Raw genomic sequence first — 21055 nt, 5'->3', positions numbered from 1 at the left:
TATATGCCCACGTCTGTGCGCTGCTCATAGCCACAGTTGCTTCGCGGTGCTAACAGGAAATAGAAAAAGAGGTTGGGCATAAATAATCCGGACCTGCTACGCAGAATTCCCGGGTTGTTAGCTACTAAAAAAGGGCATCCACATGGTGTCATAGATGAAACCATATGTGTCCGTTTGGTGTGGCACAAACCCAAATGCAACGCACCACATGGTATATGGTATTGACATGATATATGAGAGGCGAGTCCTACATCTGTAATGAAATGTCCAAGGACTTTGATAGTTGAATGCTGTAATGATGGGTTGGTCCATGGACCAAGTAGAACACTAACAACTCACATGCTGTGGAACCGTTGTCTGTTATCCCGTCTGACCTGTACCTTAATGTGTCTGTTTTATTTTATTTTTAACGAAAGGAACTGCTTAATTATGTAATTCATTCAATCCTACGCATAATAGTATGTGGTGTTTCCTTATTGCAACTGTACGTACAACACCATGCCATTACAACGTGGATGTTGTCTGCACTGTGGCAGTAACAAAAGCAACAACCGCGCAGGAACTCAAGGTTACTCATTCAAATACCGCTCATTTCAACAGTTAGGTCACACTAAAATAAACCGTGACGATATCTCTATCGCTATGCTTAGTACGAGCGCTTTCGCCCAAATTCTGAACTGACTATCGGCACTGCATGCGAACACACAGCGTGTCTTGCATAGTACTTCTCCTCCTCTGACCTTACTGGAAATAAACTTCATTCAGAAAATGCAATGACGTCTGTGACTACACTTTGTACCGTCAGTACAGTTCGTACAACAGATGAAATCAGCAAATGACAAGTAAGATGCTGCAAAAGTGGCTAATTTGCGGTCTTAATAATTCGGAATGAGGCACGTTTCGGGAACTATTTCACGGTGCAATGTTCATTGCTGTTTCACAAGGGAGCTCTTCTCAAAGCTGATCCTTGCGGCAGTGTGATGAAGCCCGCGCAGGTCGGCTTCGTCAAACTGGTCTACGCGGGAGTCCAAACCCGAGATAGTGGCATGCGCGCCGGGCTCGCGAACGTGCTCTGAACGTAACATTGGACCTGGGTAACTGAGGATTTGATTTGATTTGATTCGATTTTAAGAAAAAATAAAATTGAGATTTTGGCTTCCCTATAGCGTATCCTCGCAACTCCACATCACTTGCACCAGTTACTTTGGTAACTGGTGCAAGAGACGAAGTGGTAGTATGTAGTGAGGGATTAGTATGCGTCGAACCGAAGCTCAGCAACTGGAAATGTTTCCGAGTATTATGTTAGAATGGTACCAATATTTCGAGAGTCTTTAATTTGGCGATAAAATAGCGGTCGCGACGTTCGCGAGGATCGCTAATTTCACAGGAATTACGAAAGTGTTTTTTTGTCTTAGCGCCGCGAAGCAACTGTGGCTATGAATGGCGTACAGACGTGGACAGATGGAGAGAGGACAGCAGGAAGGAGTGGGGCACAGGGGTGTTAGTATGCGTCCTCGGCCGGCTTCAGGGGGAACTGTGTTGACGTTCGCCTGGAAAGTCCCCGGAAAACCCAGGGAAAACCTCAGACAACACAGCCGGTGCGGGGATTCGAGCCCGTGTCACCACCCAGTCTCGGTGGCGTGGACAGCGGTCACCCTAACCACTGTGCCACGGGAGCTGGTAAAGTGCTTGTAGTGGTCGAATAACGTTAAAGGAGAGTTTACAAAAAAGTAGTGCGCCCATAGTGTACGTAAAGGTATATTCTTCGTAATACGAGGTCACTAAAAAGAAACTCTATTTTCTATTTGAAACGGCGAACGCTTCTCAGAAGTTTTAAACACTTTGGTTGCACTACAGGAATGGCATTTAAAAAAAAAGAAAAACTATGTACTAAAACGCTTGATGATTTTGTCAGCACACCACTTCGCTACTTGTTCGCATTCGCAAGACCGTCCCTCTGCATGGCTCTGCTAGTTCGAAGTCCCCAGCCTTAATCACCATAATATATAATGCAGCAGATGACGTGGGAATGTTTTCTACATCCAAGTTGTGTAATAATGACACCATATAATTCTCAGGGAGGCATATAATATTCTTGGAAAGAAAAAGGAGGGACTAATAATTTCCCTCACAAGTACAAAGGCTCGCTATCCACAATCAAAAACAAAACCAAACAAATGAAAAGAGCACTGAGGAAGGCAAAAAGAAGACGTGAAGAAAACAAAGAGAGAGAAAGAGAATAAAGTCAAAAGGCAACCAACAAAATCGTCGTCGTGCAATGTAGTTAGGGAACAACAATGTCAAATGACAGAGAGAGCAATAACTCAAAATAGAGTGTTTTTTTCCCTAACTCTTTCGCACATGAACTATGTATCAAGTGTCTGCACGAAGCAATCGAAAGCATTCACATTCAGGTTAGTCTTCTTTGGGACCTGACAGCGACAGCAGTCTGGTTCGCAATTCCAGAACGGGAACAGATTCACCGCCTACCATTTATAGCGGAAGCCTAGAAGACGACGGCAAGGTGGACAGGACGGGACAACCCTTAAGCGTCTTCCTATCGATGCACCGTTTGAATGGCACATCCTTTTCTGAGAACGGCGTAAAGTCTATTCTGGTACACCTGTCGATTAGGCGTATTGTTCTTTTTTCTTTCTTTTTTTTTTCTTCCTTTCCACATTTAGGTGTGGGGGCACAAGCTGCGCTTTCCCGAAAGAAAGAACGGAAATTGAAATGGAATTACTGCGGAATGGCGCCTCTAGATGTAAAGTCATGTTATTATGTTCGGGGTACAGATTCAATTTTGTGTTCATGTATTGTTGTTTCAAACTAAAAATGTGGGACTTTGCATTGTTTTCTGGCGTCGGAAATGAGCCGTGTAAAGTTTCTAGAGGTAAGCTGTTTTTATGTACCGTATATAGTGTTTGCAATGCCCCGCAGATTGCGACGACGCAACAGGCGGTGATTGAAGCAATTGGATGCATGTGTCTCTTGGTTGAATAGAAAGAAAGGTGACGGTGCCGTGGGCGGGTGGTCTTATGCGGTATTGCAAAGAGAAACAACTGTAACTCAGAAACAACAGCAAGAGGGAATCCTCATTGATTAACGGAAAAAAATCAAAAATGGAGATGTGAGCTCCGAAAAACAGAAACTCTGTAGAGAAACGAAAAACTCTGTCAAGAGGTAGTCCTCTGTTTCATGCTGTGGAACACTGTATGAAGCTTCCCTCGCGACCCTAAAAGACATACGAAAGCAGAAACCTTCGCTTTCAGCCGGGTTTGATGATCCCATCCACAGCGGTGCCCTACCACATATCGCTTCGTAGACGATATATGTTACTTCAAAAGGACAGAGCCGAAACAGAGCAGTTTGAGAATTATGTAGGAGAAAATCAAACTGCAATAACTGCACGCTTACAAGGAACTGAGTACCAAAATCTTAATCGTTCGAGACAAACGCAGAACTCACGTCGTTATCGTAAAGCCATTACTTCCATGCGCCAAAACCATCATTTTTGTCCAATTTCACAATCCGTGAAGACCTTTTTGTGGCGTAGTTACCTCTCTGTTTTTCTTCTATCTCTCTCCCTTACCACTAGTCTCCTTTCTGAAGGCGCAGTGCTTCGAACGCAATGACGAATACTGATGTAAAGTAGCCAGTTAATAGGTTCCTTGGCGGAATTGAGCTTTTGTTTTGTTTTCCTGCTTTTTGGGCATGCGAGCGCTTCGTCAAAATTGTGAAAACATTACCATCTAATTCAATAAAGAATGAATAACGTTGAATTCAATAACTTTCTAAAACTGTAAAGTGTTGATGATGAACCGAAAATCAATCCTACATCATCAGCAAATTAAACATCCCGCTTGAACAAAGACTGAACAATGGAACGGAAGTATTCTCCACTTCCACACACTCAAGTTCCTAATTCAGAAAGGGATCATAATTACCCACACGTCCTGTAGCACACAATATCTCATCACCACTTCAATACCCCGGAAAACCGATGGCAAGCACGTACCCAAGACTTCTGACGCAGATTGAACCAGCTTCATTGTGACGTCATCCGCGTAAACCCTGTGCATCAAGAAGGATCCGCCATGCAGCTTCACACGACTCTTCTTCCTGCAAAACGAGAAGAAAATGAAAAAGGGAAATACGTAAGCTGGAAGCGTAACACAAAAAGTCTCCGTTCCGCCTTGTCACCGCCGAATCTCGTTAGCGGTCTTTCCGCTGAGATCCTTCACCCGTCGTCTCTCCGCTCGTCATGAGTTACGACGCGAACGGAAAACAAGTGACAGGGATCCCCCTTGACAAGAGAACGACAGTGAAGCTGAAAATTGGATGGTAAAGTTTTACTCTCATCTGACTTCCTGTTTCGAACCGTTCTCGACCTCCCCTTGCGTGAGAGGGTGACGAAATATGGGATCAAGGAATTGGCCAGACGGAAAAGTTTGCTAACCCTTTCGCGGTCGTTTCCGTCTGTGCGTTTCTTTCCTGACCGTATGGGTCTCTAATCATGAAATGTGTGCGGTTCTGTTGGAAATAGAAGAAAGGCGAATTGGGACGTAAAGCGTACAATGGGGAAAAAGAAAGGCAACGTTATGACGGGGCGCTATGGCAGTAATGAAGCACACTGGGAGTTGTCTTGTGTGACTGGCAGGGGGTTCATACTGAAACCAGTGCTGGAGAGCGCTTGAAGTACCAAGTGCTCAAGTACTATAAGGACATTTCCGATTGTGTACTTTGTACTCTACTTTAAGTACCTTTCACGACTACTTCCCATCAGGTACGTACGTACCAAGCTGGAGATGCAACGATAAAGACGCAGAATATCAATAACGAAGTTTTGTGTCTAGAAGCAAGATTTTTCAATAAGAAAATAGATTGCTGTCCTCATTTTTCATAGAATACCGGGAGATACGCAAATGAATAAACAGAGCTCTAACTAAATAAGCACTAAATACAATTAGCACTTGCGGAAAAAGCTTACTAAATGCCAAACAAAACAAACCACTTCATCAAATTTTGTAAACGCACAATATACTTGACGAGTACTTTAAAGCACTTTTCTCAGTACTTTGTACACTCGACCCCCGTTCTTTTCCCCCCCTTCTGCCCCCTTTCTTTTTTCTTAATAAACATATCCCCCCCCCCCCCCCCCCCCGTTTAACCATACTTGACCGTTCCCAGCGAAAATGCCCTAATAGCGGGGCATCCAGATAAGTGAAACACGATATTTTCAGCTGTCCACGGGGTCTGTACATATTTTGGAATGCATATGAAACTGGCCATATTCATTTGTGCAAGAGTACTACAAGTACCAGGTTCACCTAAGCTCTTTATGAGGGCACTAACTTGGGGAACATTATTCTTTTATTCAGACAACACCAAAGCAGTTCTGAGTGCATTTCGGGCCTCTCGGAGTGCCATCACACGTGGCTCTTCAGTGTCGTCGTCTGATTCACGGCTGTCGTCACTGCAACCCACAATATCAATGACGTCTCCATCAGTAATGATGGCACACACTTCCGTGTGCGTCCACACCTCCGTCCTCATCGAGGCACTCGAGACCTGCTGGAGGACTTCCTGACTTTCGGACGTTCCTTCCTCTACAGCTTCAAGTGACGGGGCTGATCACGCACGGGTGCAACGGGAAAGGGGGAAATCCTTGAAGCAGGGTATAGAGCAGTCGACTCTGTCCTCGAGGCTGTCGCTCCCGCTGGAGAAAATGTAGGTCGCAGACTGACTCTGAAGCGAGACCGGTTAAGTGAAGCAGGCAGTTAGGTATTTTCCTATCGTGGTTCCTGAAAATTCTTGTCCGGATCCGGAAGCTGACGCCCGGATAAATGAAGCTAAAATGCATGAACTGAAATCTGTCCCCGCGATTTCTGTCCAGATCGCGCGGGAGCCTGGATACATGAAGACCGGATAAACGGGGGCCGACTATATTTTACTTCAGGCGCATTTACAATATCGTACTTTGTACTGTAGTTCAAGCCCTAATGACGCCATGTACTTTGCATAAGTACAATGTTGAAAAGATGATAATGATGCTAATGTGATAAAAAAAAAAAGGTATGTGAGGGGTACCCCAGGACGCCTACACACGGTGTATGCAAACAGGCGTACATGCAATGAAGGGTACTGAACCGGTGAACAGTGAGGTACTTTGTTCATCACTGACTGAAACAATACTGTTGGACACCAATGCGCAGCCCGGAAATAATATCGATTTGACGAGGTAATATTTATCGTATAATATTAATAACATCTAATACCAATATGTTGTGATACGTTACTCGTATATAACTTTTTATCTTCAATATGAATACGCTATTACATAAAAAAAAACGCATTTAGGCTATCAGTACATTAACGCCAACGTAACAAAAATGCAGTAATGTGTGCGTAATATACGCGCAATATACCATATTGTTCAAATGCCACTACATATAATCTCGTTACTCTGAGTTCCTTCAGCCTTTCCCGGAAGATCTTGTAACTTCGTGCTCGTTTTTATTTGCGACACAAGGCCAGAGTCTCAGCAACTGACTGAATCTGTTCCATTCTCTAGACAATTTTCGTGTGTAAGGACAAGATCATGGTGCATAGCTCGAGTTATTACGTGATGTAAGAGTGACTCGTAAAAGCGAGTGTTATATAATTTATTTGTCCCCGATGAAGCAGTACTTCTCACTTTTCCAAGCGACGATGGAAGCGGCTATTTCAGCCATGCACTGTCTGTTACATCCATCAACCATACTGTTCTATAATGCGCTTGCGTAAGACAATGCACATCGTGAGGTACATAAAAAGATTACATGTCTGACAGTGAAGATTACTACAGAAAAAAAACAAAAAAAACAGCAAAGTTGAAGAAAGAGCATTTGTGTGACGAGGTAACGGACAACATATTACTAGGAAATGGCTTTTCGTAACACCTTGCCAGCATTTCAGGTGGGTATCGACAGCCACCGTTGTGCAAGAAGGATCCCCGAAGAAAATGCGTCGAACCATTAACAGCCGTGGGTTTATCAAGTCCGAGATTATGAAACTGCGTTTGTGCGGATTGTTGTAGTACCCATGTTCTTGAAGAGGCAGCGTCAAGCTACCATACGGAACTACAGTTGTCCACCTGTGTCCAACTTTTCCGTCGTTGCCGTCGTTTCCGTTTAAATTTCGGTCGTTGAATGATAAACTGGTCTCCGATGAGGCAGAGGAATAATAATAATAATAATAATGTGCCATAAAATAAGGAATACAACAACGGCAAAGTGGTATGCCAACGACCCCCGCAACGTGGCATCCAAAAACAATGAACCGCCAAGTATAAAATTCGTAGCCACTGGCCACTAGATCCACACCTGAAGAAGCAGCCAAGTCGGCTCCGAAAAATCGGGACCCCTCGTTTTTGCAACCCTGAGTTGGAGTTCATATTGTCACTTCAACTTTACCCAACCAGTCACACTTGTGTCGAATATGTTGACATTAAAAACGGCAAAGGCTACTAGTTGTCAAACAACATCTTTTTTGAAACATTCAAACTCAAACTCAAAATATCCTCTTCCTCCTCTTTTTTGTTACAAACAAACAAACAAACAAACAATTGTGCGGATGGTTTCATTTGTGCATTTTCCTTTACGTCATTCCATTTGACGCTGTCACACTCAGAGTAATTGATCTTGGCACCGCGACGTAAGGGCAGCAACAAGCTCTCTTAACTTCAACAAAAGCAACAACAGATAAACTGATGAGGACGAATGGGAATGATGGCCATTGAAGAAAAGGTACCAGCAAGTGGGATTCCACCCCAATAATCTGATTGCCGGTTCGAATCCCACTGCTGGCGCTTTTACTTTAAATGTCATCACTCAATTGAAGTATGTAACCGTGCGTTGTGAGGCTTGTGCTGTGTTTGTCCTTCTATGATTAATTGCCTCATCCACTACAACGTACTCGGAACTTCGCCTGTAAAGGTTACTTCCCTGTGAAAAGAGTGTATATGTGGCAAAGCGCTCTTAACGATAACCGCCTATAGTACAAATAGCAACGATCACGTTATATCTTCTCAAGTTGATTCAAAATGAAGTGTCAAAAGAATATGTCGTGGGAATAAATAAGTTGCTCGAACGCTTTTCTTTTTTCCTTCTTTGTTCTTGCCTCTGTGGCGCCTTTTGAGGCTAACAGCGCGTCTCGGGAGACAAATGCAGGTGAGTTCCCCACCGTACAAGAATGATTTAGGGGATGCGAGGTACGTTGCCGCAGGCTATCTTCTTCCCAGGCGTGTTCTGTTTCTCTTATCGTTCTCGTCTCGTGGTTATCGATAGTTCCTTGAGGACTGCACAGTGGTATGAAAACAAAAGCAGCCATGGTTGAAAGAGCAGCTGATTTCCCGTAACAGATGACACGAGTGTCGTCACAAGGCCTTGGGGACCCGAGGAATTTCTCACCGCTGAAAAGGAGAGGTCTGGCAGGTTTCTTAACGTTCCCCCGAAACACATTTTGGCGGTTGATTCATTGGCGGCGGATCGATATGTCGTGTAGTAGACGGGAATGATGAGTAAGAAAAAGAAAAAGTGGTTGGATCAGGCTTGCAGAAGTAGCTTGTAAAACGTGCTGATGATGAAGTTGTAGTTACTTTGTTCTCAAATGTGTTAACGCAGATGGTTGTGTGTGCTAGCATTATCGAGCTGGTCGGATCACAGATTTTGTGCTCATTTTAGATACTGGATTCTAGTGACCGCTTGGAAATCGCGCTTTTAACCTATATTAAAAGCACACATGCGTACCTGTTCATTTCAATAATAATAATAATAATTGGGTGTTTACGTCGCGAGACAACTGAGATCATGAGCGACGCCACAGCGGTCGGTCTGTGGATTGCTTTTGCCCACCTGAGGGTTCTTTAACGTGCAATGAAAGCTCATTACACGGCACCCCGTATTTAACGTCCCTCGCGGAAGACGGCGTGTCTAAGCAACTTGTACCCTGCCACCAAGTTGCTGGCGTCCTCGGCCGGGTTCGAACCCGCGATCTCGGGATCAGAAGGCGAACACGCTACCGACTGAGCCACCGAGGCCGGTCCCTGTTCATTTCACTCATGGTGTTTCTGGCGTCTACCGATTTGCTCCATGCGCTTCAGTAATCTACTGTTTCCCAAAGACCATCGGTGCCTCTTTCGTTCTTTTTTTTTTTTTTTTTTCACCTTCCTTCTGCTCGGCGTGGCACAGCCAACAGGGTACAGCTCAATTGTTTCGCAAACGGCTTGTACAAGGGTCGTTCAACGTTGATCGAGATTTTCATTTCTTTAAATACACTGGAAAATTCGGGAAGCGCCAAACTACGTCAGTATTCACCCTGCGCAACTATAACCACCGCTGCCATCGCTGTGGCAACTCTTTGATGCGTTTGGTGCAGAAATAAGTGGGCTGCTCTCATAGCCACTGCAGGACATCTTTCTGGAGGGCTTCATCTGCGTGGAACGTCTTTCCAGTAATGTGATCTTTAAGTGGCCCCAAAAAACGGTAATCGCTGGGGGCTGAATCTGGGCTGTAAGGGGCAGGGGCCAAAACCTCCCAGCGCATTTCGTCCTGGGTTGTTTCTGTCAAGTTCGCCGCGTGACGCCGGACATTGTCATGAAGAAGATGTCCCTTCCGGACAACATCCCAGGCCTCCTCTTACGAACTGCGTTTCGCGCGGCAGGTATCCGGGAACCCATCTTGCACAGACTTTGCGGAACAGTAAGTGCTCGGGAATGATCGTTTCCACACCGCCGACATTCTACTACGACTAATATTACGCTGGGCTGCAATGGCCAGAACTGTTACTGGCGGGTTCTCGAGGATGGCTTGCTCAACGCGTGCTATGTTCACTGGCGTGACTGCAGTCGGACGAGCGTATCCATGTGGTTCATTCGTCACCATATCCCGTCCTTAGCGAAACAGCCTGCACCATCCGTACACTCTTCCCCTTGACATCGTTTGTTCCCCATACTGTGCCTGTACTCTTTGCAAAATATCAGCTCGTTTGACGTTCTCCTTCACAAGGAACTCATTATGCATCGCTGTTCCACAGCTGCAGACACATTGCTCCCCGCCGTGATAGCTGCCGCTGCTGTACATGGTGCAGGTGCCGCCGACCCGAGGATTGCCCTTCGTCCTCCGAAAGCCTGATTCAATTACATTTACTCACTGATTTTTCTCGAGCAAAAGTCTTGTTCAACCCTGAATGACCCTTGTACATAGCTCATTCATTCACAACTGCATTCTCATATGTCTCACTTAATGTTACGCATGTAATCGGGAAGACTGTAGAGTATTCCTCTTCAGTGGCTAACCTTTCCCTTCTCTTTTTTTTTTTTACTTTGCATTAAAAATACCCCCCCCCCCCCCCTCTCCAGTGGTGAATCACCCCATGTCATATTCCCGAGTGACAACGCCAAAACAGCAGGTGGAAACGCTGTTTCGCTTTGTGATCCATGCTTCAATTGTACGAAATCGTGTGAAAGCGAGTATATTGTGTTTTTATACATATAATTGAATTTAGATTTCGTGCCATGTTTGTGTAGTAATTAAAAGATCCTATAAGATGTGCTGCGAGCGTTTACGTTCCTCTCTTTATTAAGCTGTCCAGGTCTCACTTAGAACTCTAGTCGCGCCCTTCGTCCATATTATTCCGCTCACAGTGATCATAGGTAGAGGACTGCGCGGTCGCGGGTGTACCCGCGCTTCCACGCGCGGGAGGTGCGGGTGGTATGTTTAATGTTGACAAAAAAGAGGAAAGATTAGCCACGATGACGCCTCGGATTTGCGGGTAGAAAATATTGACTTGATGCAGGTGGCAGGTAAAGTGCGGGTGCATCCGCATTGCCGCTGCGGGTCGTGCGGGTACCCGCGCTACACCAGCGTTCATGCTTTTTCGCGAAATAAACGCGCGAGAGATCGGACTTCCTGTGCGTTTTATGATAATTTGATGACCGTACTTTCAGCAGCTATGTACCATGCACTTGATGTACCAAACCTAAAGTACAATTAAACGCCCACAAACGCTATCGTATTGTTCTGATTTGCGCTGCAGTATACTCTAACTTGTGCACGCCGGTACGCCAGTGTAGTGTGGGTCTAGGGATATACCCGCACGACTCGCGGGTGCGGGTAGATCCACCAAAGTTCGTGCGGGTGCGGTGCGGGTGCGGGTCGAGAGTAACATACCCGCGCAGCCCTCTAAGCATAGGCAAAAAACTTCTAAGGAAGAAAGATGGAAAAAGAGAAAGAGGGCGAAATAGCAAGACAGAACTAAGTGGGGACATTATGAGATCATCCTTCCCTCGCTAATTATCTTACTTTTACTGTTGATGTTTACCTTATCCTTAGTCAAAGCAACGGCGCAAAATCAAAGAATATTGTGTAGCTTTTTTTGCTTCGTTTGCACAGAATAAACAAGTTCGATGCGATCAGCTTCTCGCTGACCTCCCTTGGGGCTCGTTTAGAGTGTTCTCTAACGTGCTATTACTGTGCTAATCGTAATGAGCTTAGCGACTAATGGCTGTAAACAATCGAGAAATAGCAGTCAACGCTTTACTTTATTGTTTCAATATGGCGCCAGCCGTTAGATGAGAACTAAAAATGTGCGCGCTGAGAAAAGGGGTTAACGGTAAACTGCTGCTGTTTTCATTCGGCCGCTTTATATATATATAAAAAAAAAACAGTTTGAGCTAACGTGTAGGCAGGAGTGGAGCTGAAAATGCTGCATCAACACCACAGTAAAGGACATTGACTTTTGTTCCTAACAGTTATATTTCGTTACTAGTGTTGTACTTTCGTTTATAACAAATCAACATTTCGGAATTGTACGTCATTCGTTACTTTTATTTTATTTTCTCAGCGATGGTGTGGTTCAGCTAAAAATAAGCATCGGGTTATTATTATTACTATTATTATTACGATATCTCACCGACTTAAGTTTGGAAATCCCCAACCCATTTGTAGCCTTCTACCATTGGACGTAGAATAAACGCCTTCGATCATTTTTGTGCTTTGTGTAACGTATTGGCGTTACGGTATGGTGCAGTGTTAAATTAATTAAATTGATGTAAGTAACCTAATTTTAATTGGCATAATTACTAACATAAAATTAGTACGTTACATTTAGAGGTACGAAGGTAAATTCTACGCACGAGACCTCACGGACCTATGCAACGGAAAGAACAACTATGCATTTTCTTAATTGATTGATTGACTAAGAAATAAAGATATGGAGATGCGCGCCTCGACAAAGTCGGGACCGGCTACTCCAGGACACGTAAATAGAAGAGAAAGTAGAAAGACGAAACAGAGGCCACTCCAAGATTGCTCTCAATTCCTAAAGAAGCCTGTGCTCTGAGTTCGGCAGATTTTCGGAAATTTTGTGAAGAGCCACCGCGAGAGGTTTCTCTACTGGGGCTGACATGCACATGTTATCACGTTGGCCACTTCGCGCACACTATTATAGCCCTAAGATAGCTGTAATCACGCTAATTAAACGCGACGTTATAACGCTTCTTTATGTTTTAAGCTTTACCTCGGTGTACCTGAAGTGCGTTATGCGGTCTCCTTAAATACCTGCTTGGGCAGAAGGGGGTAAACGTAAAAGCTAGAGACGTTTCCTCTTTTGCATTGCGTAAAAAATGAGCCGCGCGTGACAACCGTTTACATTTTGAAAAAAAAAGAAAAGAAAAGGAAACCGAACTGAACACACACAACCCACAGAAATGTCATATACAGTGCAATGTTCGTAACTATTTTACCGAACCCGAACCGAAAATCCTTATTAACCGTTATTTTTGGACGAACCGAAACTGAACCAAAATGAAATAGTCGACGCCATCCTGGAGCTGAACCGGAACCGGTTCAAATAACGATTTATACGGTACTAAGGGAGGAACTCTGCATGTTGTGCATGAACATAAAAACTGCTTTTTTCGTCATTTTCTTTCTTCTTTTATTAGCTTCGTAGCGTTTCTCTTGCTTGCTGAAAAAGTTGTGCCCTGCAGGAATGCTATTGATTTTCTGGAGTCGCGAAATAACAACAACAAAGATGGTATTTGAAAACTGTTATGCCTACTAATGTCTAAGACATACACATGAATATATAGAAGAAGGTAGCATTCATTAAGTGACATATATTATAATAGTATACTAAACAGCCTCAGCTATACAGCATGTCCACCCAAACTGCAGAAATGATAGCTGACACATAGCGCTGTCAGTTTTTCTTTGACGGCGCTATGTGTTAGAGATCAATTCCACAGTTATCGTGGGCATCCTGTATATAAATGCGAGTACGTGGACCATCTGATGGATATGTCGTCCGCTGTGCGACGTTCGGTCTTTCAAATTTTCTCGTCTTCATATTTTTGTTCTTCTTCGCTTCTTTTTCTGTAGTGTATTGCGAAAGAAAATTATCTGAGCTCAACTACAGTATGTGTCCGTGTGTGCAATGCTGCAGGATAGACTCCTATCATGCGTGTGTGAACTTACGTAAGCCCCTTAGAAAGTAGAGGGCCAGCCACCCTCATGCTGGTCAGAATGAAAACAACATACCAAGCTGCTTTTCTTTGTGCATTTGAAATAGAAGAGGTAAAACAACCACACTGACATCGTATTTAAAAATCGCCAATGGGTCGAAAATGAGTCGAACTCTCTGTTTGCGCTTGCTCTTGCCTGCGCTCTTTGTTCCACAGACACTTCACTCTAACGGCGACGTATAGTAGCACGGCGGCGGTCAGTGATGACACGATAACGCGCCTTCTACATAAAGACTCCGGGCTCAGAATCGCACCATTCCAATCCAACTACCACGATGCGTCGTTTGCTAATCAACGTGTATTCGTGTCTCCTGACTGGTAATCAATCATTTCAACTTAGGTCAAGGTAGTAGGTTTGGTTGCCTGTTATATTCCTGACACGATTCAGAGAACAACCTGGTGTGTTAGTTAACCACCGCGACATGAGCTAAGTGCGGAGACAGTCAACCCGAACCGGTAATTCATGGTTATGCTCCTGTCGTAACCACTACTAATCTTGTTTTGCATATCGCGCAAAATCTTTCAAAATGTTGAACGACCGTTGACGCCTTCCTGTCCACTGTACCAGCACTGTATGACACAAACGGAAGTGTGCTTTAAACTTCCTGTTGTGCTTTATTCCCACCCATGGCCCCTGAACCAGTGCGTGAACCGAACCGTTTCGAACCATTGCAGTTGCCTTCCGGAACTAAACCGGAACTGAACCCTTATCGTCGAACCTAAATCCGAACCGAACCGATAAACGTTTCGGTTCGACTCTCTGGTTGAGAGAGCCATTGATCACCTTCAGTTGGTCACAGTCGTGTTTCGTTGTGTGCGTGTGTACCTCTCGCTGTCAAAAGACCCCTAGGACAGCTGCATGGGAATACAGTCAACCCTCGATTTATGAACCTTCGATCTATGAATTCCCTCGTTTTATGAACAGGAGCACGAGGAACCAAACTTTTTACATGCATTTTCCCCTCGTTTTATGAACCTCGATATCCGAATAATGAATGGAATTTCTGGGAACCAACTAGGAGTTGCCCAGCGTTTTTGCCCTCAGTTTATGAACGGATGGTTCCGAGGTCAGCAGAAATGTTCAAAGGGATTATTCCGTGGTCTTATGAATGATGCCAGAACGGACGAATCTTTTTCCAGGTATTGCACCCTCGGTTTTTAACCCCTCGAAATCCGAACAACAAACGGGTTTTCCGGGGACGCATTAGGGACGACCAAGCGTACAGCAGAAGGCCTGGTCGAAAGGAAAATTATACAACATATTGCATTACAAACACAATCCCAACTCACAAATACTGTTTCGTCAGCCGATAGTACTGACTTAACGGAATTTTCGATTTATAAATCCCTTGATTTATGAAAGATTTTTCCGGGAACCGAGGGTGTTCATAAATCGAGGGTTGACTGTATAACTGTCCTGCATATTCAAAGTGACTCAGTATCGTACGTATCAGCTACGTAATTTCAGCTAGTGTTATAAAAATTATCATACTATTCAAGTATCAGCTACGTAATTTCGTGTCCTGGCTCGAGAACGTAGCGATGCTACCGAGCTTACCCATCTAATGAATTAACCCTAATATGTTCAATGCACAATAGTATTCACTTACGGAATACATTCACTGCATATGCGGGACTTGCTTACTTACTTACTTAAAAGCCAACGAAAGCATAGCAAAGCATAACCTACACAAATTTTCACATAGTCACATGTTTAAGGGACAGATCTTAGAGGTCATGGCTGTGCACTCGAAGAGGAGATACTTCCTAAAGAATACCGATGTGGTCCTATTGCTCCATTTCCTAACTTAAAAGGAGCCGAAAAGACGCGGACAAAAACACGAAGTGACACGAACACGAGCTCCATTCGTGTTGTAGTGCTACTGAAGACTAACGAGACCAGACAACAACATGGCGGTGGAATTGCCAGGTCAGAGCGAGAGCTCGGGCTGAGCGAGGCAAGGCTATTTATTATTCGCGCCTTGATGTGATGGCGCTGGCAATGCCGCCACAGGGCCTCCCCCCTAGCCAAGCGCTGGAAGCTGGCGAACAGAAACGAGCTTGGGAGCCCAAGTGACTTGTCGGGGCGGTCTGAGTCGGGTAGACAGCCGAGGAGGCGACGGTGGGGGAAGAGTAGTTGGTGTAGTGAGCGGACAGCTTGCCGTGGAGGGTGAGTCGTAGAGTAGCTCCACGGAGAAGGAGGGCGGCAACGGTGGTACAGCGTCGACGTATGCCGGCTTAAGCCGTTCTAAGGCAACAGTGTCCTCGCGGCCGTTCAGCTGAATGGTGTAAAAGTTGGGTGAACGGCGCAGCACGAGGTGAGGGCCTGTGTAGGGCGGTTGCAGGGGCTTCCGTACAGCGTCACAGCGCACAAAGACGTGTGTGCAGGAGGCGAGGTCGGGATGCTGGAAGGCCGAGGACACACGCGAGGGCCGAGATGTTGCTGGACGAAGGGCGGCCATAGTACGGCGGAGCCGCGAAACGTAGTCAGGTGGTGAGAGAGCAGTGCTGCCTGGCAACGGGCAAATGAGATCTCCGGGGAGGCGTAGGGACGTGCCGTATACCAGCTCGGCGACGGCGCAGCCTATGTCAGGCTTGAAGGTGGAGCGGATCGCCAGGAGCGCGAGCGGTATGACTTCTGGCCAGGGCGTTTCGGGAGCAGCCCGGAGGGCAACCTTGAGCTGTCGGTGGAAGCGCTCCACGAGGCCGTTTGACGCCGGGTGGTAGGCAGTCGTTCGAATCCGCTTGCAGCCCAGTGTGTTGACGAGCCTATAGAGAAGAGGGCGGACTCGAACTGGGGACCTCGGTCTGACGTGATGATAGACGGTACACCGAAGCGCGACACCCAGGTGTTCAAGAGGGCGGCTGCAACTGTGGATGCAGTGGCGTCGGGTACCGGTACAGCCTCGGGCCAACGGGTGAAGCGGTCAATGATGGTGAAGATGTAACGATAGCCGGATGATATTGGGAGTGGTCCCACCAAGTCGATGTGGCTGTCTGGCGCGGGAAACTGAGAAGGATGGAGGCGGGTGTGCCTGTGAACCTTAGTCCGCTGACACGGAATGCAGGCTTGAACCCAGCGCTTGATGTCCTTGTTCATGAAGGGCCAGACGTAGCGCCGAGAAATGAGTTCTTGAGTTGCGCGTATGCCAGGATGGGACAATGAATGATAGGTCGAGAAGACTTCTCGTCGAAGTGCCGCCGGAACAAATGGGCGGGGTCGACCTTGTGACGTGTCGCACGCGACAGGCTGTGTAGCGCCTGGCAGGTCGACATCGTCTATGGTTAAGGAAGACGAAGGGTCACTTCTGCAAGATGCGAGTTCTTGATCGGATGATTGGGCCTGAGCCAGTGCGTCGAGGAGCGAAGACTGACAGGTTGTCCCAATGAAGTTGACGCGACTGAGAGCGTCCGCTACCACATTATCTGCACCACTGATGTGCTGAACGTCTGTGGTGAACTCCGAGATGAATGCGAGGTGGCGGGTCTCACGAGGGGTGTAGCTTGTGCTGCATGAAGAAAATGCGTAGACGAGGGGCTTATGATCGGTGAATACAGTGAATTGTCGGCCCTCCAAGAAATGGCGAAAGTGCTTGACGGTGAGATATATGGCCAGGAGCTCGCGACCGAAGGCACTGTAGCGAGTCTCCTGGGGCTTCATCTTGCGTGAAAAGAATGCTAGAGGGCGCCAAGCGCCAGAGATACGTTGTTGGAGGACGGCGCCGACAGCTGTGCTGGATGCATCGACCATGATGGACGTTGGGGCGTCGTGTTGAGGATGGAATAGAAGGGACGACGAAGCGATTGCCTGTTTGATTGCCTGGAAGGCAGCTGCCGCTTCAGGGGTCCAAACCAGCACAGAGTGTTTCGAGCGCTTGGTGCAGAGCAGAGCCTCGAGGGGACTCAGTTTGGCTGCGCATGATGGCACAAAGCGCCTATAAAAATTCACCAGCCCCAAGAATTGTCGTAGTTTGGTCACGGAAACGGGCTGCGGGAAGTCTTGAATGGCAGCGACTCGGGATGGTAAAGGCATGATGCCCTGGCTGTTGACATGGTGGCCAAGGAAGTCGAGTTCTCCGACTCCGAATTCGCTCTTAGCGGCGTTGATAATGATGCCGCTCTGTTGTAAGCGGGTAAAGAGTGCCCGAAGATGATGTTCGTGCTCTGTTGGGGAGCGGCTTGCGACGAGGAGGTCATCCATATACGCGTAGACAAATGGTAATCCGCGAATGATGTTGTCGATGAACCTCTGAAAAGTCTGGGCAGCGTTCCGCAAGCCAAAGGGCATTCGAAGGAACTCAAACAGGCCAAATGGGGTCGTGATGGCGGTTTTTGGTATATCCTCCTCTGCCATAGGAATCTGATGGTAAGCGCGGACGAGATCTATTTTCGAGAACGTGGTGGCGCCTTCCAGATGAGCTGAGAAGTCCAAGATGTGCGGGATGGGATAGCGGTCGGGGATGGTTGCTTTGTTCAATGCGCGATAGTCGCCGCACGGGCGCCAGTCCCCGGTCTTCTTTGGCACCATGTGCAGCGGCGAAGCCCACGTACTGGATGATGGCCTGATGATACCAAGTTCAAGCATGTGGTCAAATTCTGCCTTTGCCACGCGGAACTTTTCGGGTGCGAGGCGCCGCGGGCGGAAGTGAACTGGTGGGCCACGGGTGGAAACGTGGTGAACAACGTCGTGTTGTACGGGTTTCGTCCAGTCGGGTGGTTGAGTCAACGCAGGGAAATCCTTCAGGATAGAGGCGAAGGGGACGTCCGGCGCAGTGCAAGATAGTACGCGGGATGGTGGTGCAGGGAGGTTAAGGCCGCAGACTGACAGGGACGTTGAGCGATCAATGAGGCGCCTGCCGTTGACGTCAACGAGCAGCTTGAAACTGTTGAGAAAATCTGCTCCGAGAATTGCTTGGGTGACGTCGGCGACAAGAAAAAGCCACTTAAAATCTCTTCGGAGCCCGATGTTGAGGGTTAGAGACCGTTGGCCGTAAACGGGTATGGTAGAGGCGTTGGCGGCTCTTAGGCTGAAGCACTGCTGTCGGGGTCGGCGTGAAAATTTGTCGGCGGGTATGACGCTTACTTCCGCGCCCGTATCAACGAGGAAGCGCATCCCGCTGGTACGGTCAATGATGTGGAAAAGGCGGCTGCTGGTGGACTCGGGCGCTCTTGTCGTGGAAAAGGTTTTCGGCTGTCGCGACCACGAGCAAGGTAGGAGGCAGCGTCGTGCATCGGCGCCGACACGGTGGTGGTAGTGACAAAGTCTGCTGGAGGTTCGGGAGCAGGAACGCGCAGGAACCGATGGGGAGTCTGCGCGATGGTCAGCGCGGCAGGAAGTTGATGATCTTGGTCGGCATAAAAGGTTTGCGACCAACTGGGTAAGGTGACGAACCCGCTGAGACAAGGCGTGGGCGGAGCTTTCGAAGACGACCTGGGACACAGGCGGAGCGGGCAGTTCCGAGAAGCCGGAGGAATTGACGACTGCCATGTCCAGGTCCGTCAGGTATTGTCCAAGGTATTGTCCGGGTCACCACTGTAGTGCTACTGAAGACTAACGAGACCAGACAACAACATGGCGGTGGAATTGCCAGGTCAGAGCGAGAGCTCGGGCTGAGCGAGGCAAGGCTATTTATTATTCGCGCCTTGATGTGATGGCGCTGGCAATGCCGCCACAGTGTCACTGTCTTCCTCACTGTGAATTTTGCTTCCTTAAAGCTATCAGATAGTTCGCTGACATTTCTCGCTACCAGCGCAACTGAGATGAACAACGGAAAGCATGTCGTCACCGCTAACACCCCCGGCAGTTTAACACGTTCTCATTCGACAAATTTTCTCTCGTTATCCGTCGTTTTCGGAGAAGCACAACTCTCTTCGCCGTACCCTGTCTCACGCGCTTTGCCCCGCAGTCCCCTTCAACGCACGCGAAGACGAGCGGAATCGAAAGCAATCTATGCATGGTAAGCGCAGTCAGATTACAATCCGATATGCGAAGGCGGCCCCTTTTGGAGCAACAGAACGTGCGCATACTGCAATTGCAGACGAGATCCTCGACGACAGCCGACGGGAGATCTGCAACCCTTCGCAATTTTCCTCCGCAGTGGTGTGACAGTAATGCGACAAACAGTCCACCCACTTGATTGGAATGACACGAAAGGAATCGGTGACTGGAAAAGAGGAACAATGCCACACGCCGCAAACAGACGTGGGTCTGTCGCTTGAAGGAACTTTTTACCATATCGTGGTGTGAGGCTTGGACCGGAAAAATGCAGTATTCGCAGTTTCGCGAGTTAATTGCGGATCTCTGAATGCAAAGAACGACTGCAAAGAACTTTTCTTCCATGTCTCAGCTGTTGCAACGGCATCACAGAATTCAAACACATCAACAACGTGATAAACAACGACAAATAAATGTAGTGACGAAGAGTGAGGAAATTTGCTACTTAAATTGGATGTCTCACTACCCCCGGGCACACTGGCTAACATGGGAGATGGAATGGTGATGTGATGGGATGAATAATATTAAGATATGAAGCCCTCGTGACCAGATAATGTCAATGCACAAATGCATAAAAGTAGCAACATGAGCCATGCACATATCAGATGGTGCACGCTGTCTGTTAGTAACTGCAGGCGTAGAAGTTGTCGTACATGTAAGATCTTAATAGCCCCAAGAGATATGCTAAAGCCAGAGATGATTGATGCCACGTTTATTGATATCAATCGTGATAGTGGCGTTAGGAGTGAATCTGTAGCGTTGACTCACACGGAAATACCGATCTCGTTGAGGTTTGTGCGAATTTTCAGGACGGTTTTTGTCCCCTCGTGATAATTGGGATATGGTTAAGGGCATTTCTTCGGTGTGTTCTAGCACTCAAATTCCTTTTTTAATTCCTCCGCAACTCACTTTTCTTGCGTGCCTGGGAAGCGACCTCATTGTTCCTCCTCCCAAATAAGCTCAACGAGAGACGCACGTGTCCTTTCCTGTGAAGAGTCTCTTGAAGCGACTGCTAGGAGCGTCCCCTTATTGCTGGCCCGTTGAGCGCAGAGCCGTTCTCTGGTTGAGCGGACACTTCTACGCTTCTTCTCTACGCTTTACTTTATCTCATGCGCAGAGATACACCGCCATAGCATATGCGCTACGACAGTGCGTCTCTTCCGTGGTCTCTTCGCATGAGAGAAAGCAAAGGTTGGAGGAAGCACGGTGACAAACTGACTGTCCACTCAGGATCCACTATCCACTCAGGCCGTTGTCGGCCTCACAGAGGTGGGCAACGTCACCACTGACGGCCTGGAGGAATGTGCGTCCTGGGCCGACTTCTAAGGGAACTAAGGGTGCTGACATAAGTCTCAAAGCGTCTGAGGAAAACACAGGAAGAACCCCAGACAGCACAGCCGACACCAGCATTCGAACCCGGGTACCTTCCAGTCTTGACGTGACATGGCCAGCACGCCAACCACTGCGCCACGCGAGCTGGTAGGCTGCGCGAAAGG

At 47.2% G+C, this 21055-nt stretch overlaps 1 protein-coding gene across 1 annotated transcript in view; it reads right to left on the bottom strand.

The window, feature by feature from the left end:
* The window catches only part of LOC135396155 (guanylate cyclase soluble subunit beta-1-like), a 113660-nt gene that overhangs the window by 44096 nt on the left and 48509 nt on the right, over nucleotides 1-21055 (bottom strand). Inside the window, exon 2 of the mRNA XM_064627185.1 lies at nucleotides 4019-4122. Within this exon, the coding sequence (XP_064483255.1) occupies nucleotides 4019-4082 (64 nt within the window). The 5' untranslated portion in view covers nucleotides 4083-4122. The remainder of the gene's footprint in view (nucleotides 1-4018; nucleotides 4123-21055) is intronic.

The sequence above is a fragment of the Ornithodoros turicata genome, chromosome 5 (genome assembly GCF_037126465.1).
Source record: "Ornithodoros turicata isolate Travis chromosome 5, ASM3712646v1, whole genome shotgun sequence".
Taxonomy (NCBI): domain Eukaryota; kingdom Metazoa; phylum Arthropoda; class Arachnida; order Ixodida; family Argasidae; genus Ornithodoros; species Ornithodoros turicata.
Note: the sequence above shows the minus strand (reverse complement) of the source record. Positions and strands in the feature narration are given on the sequence as shown.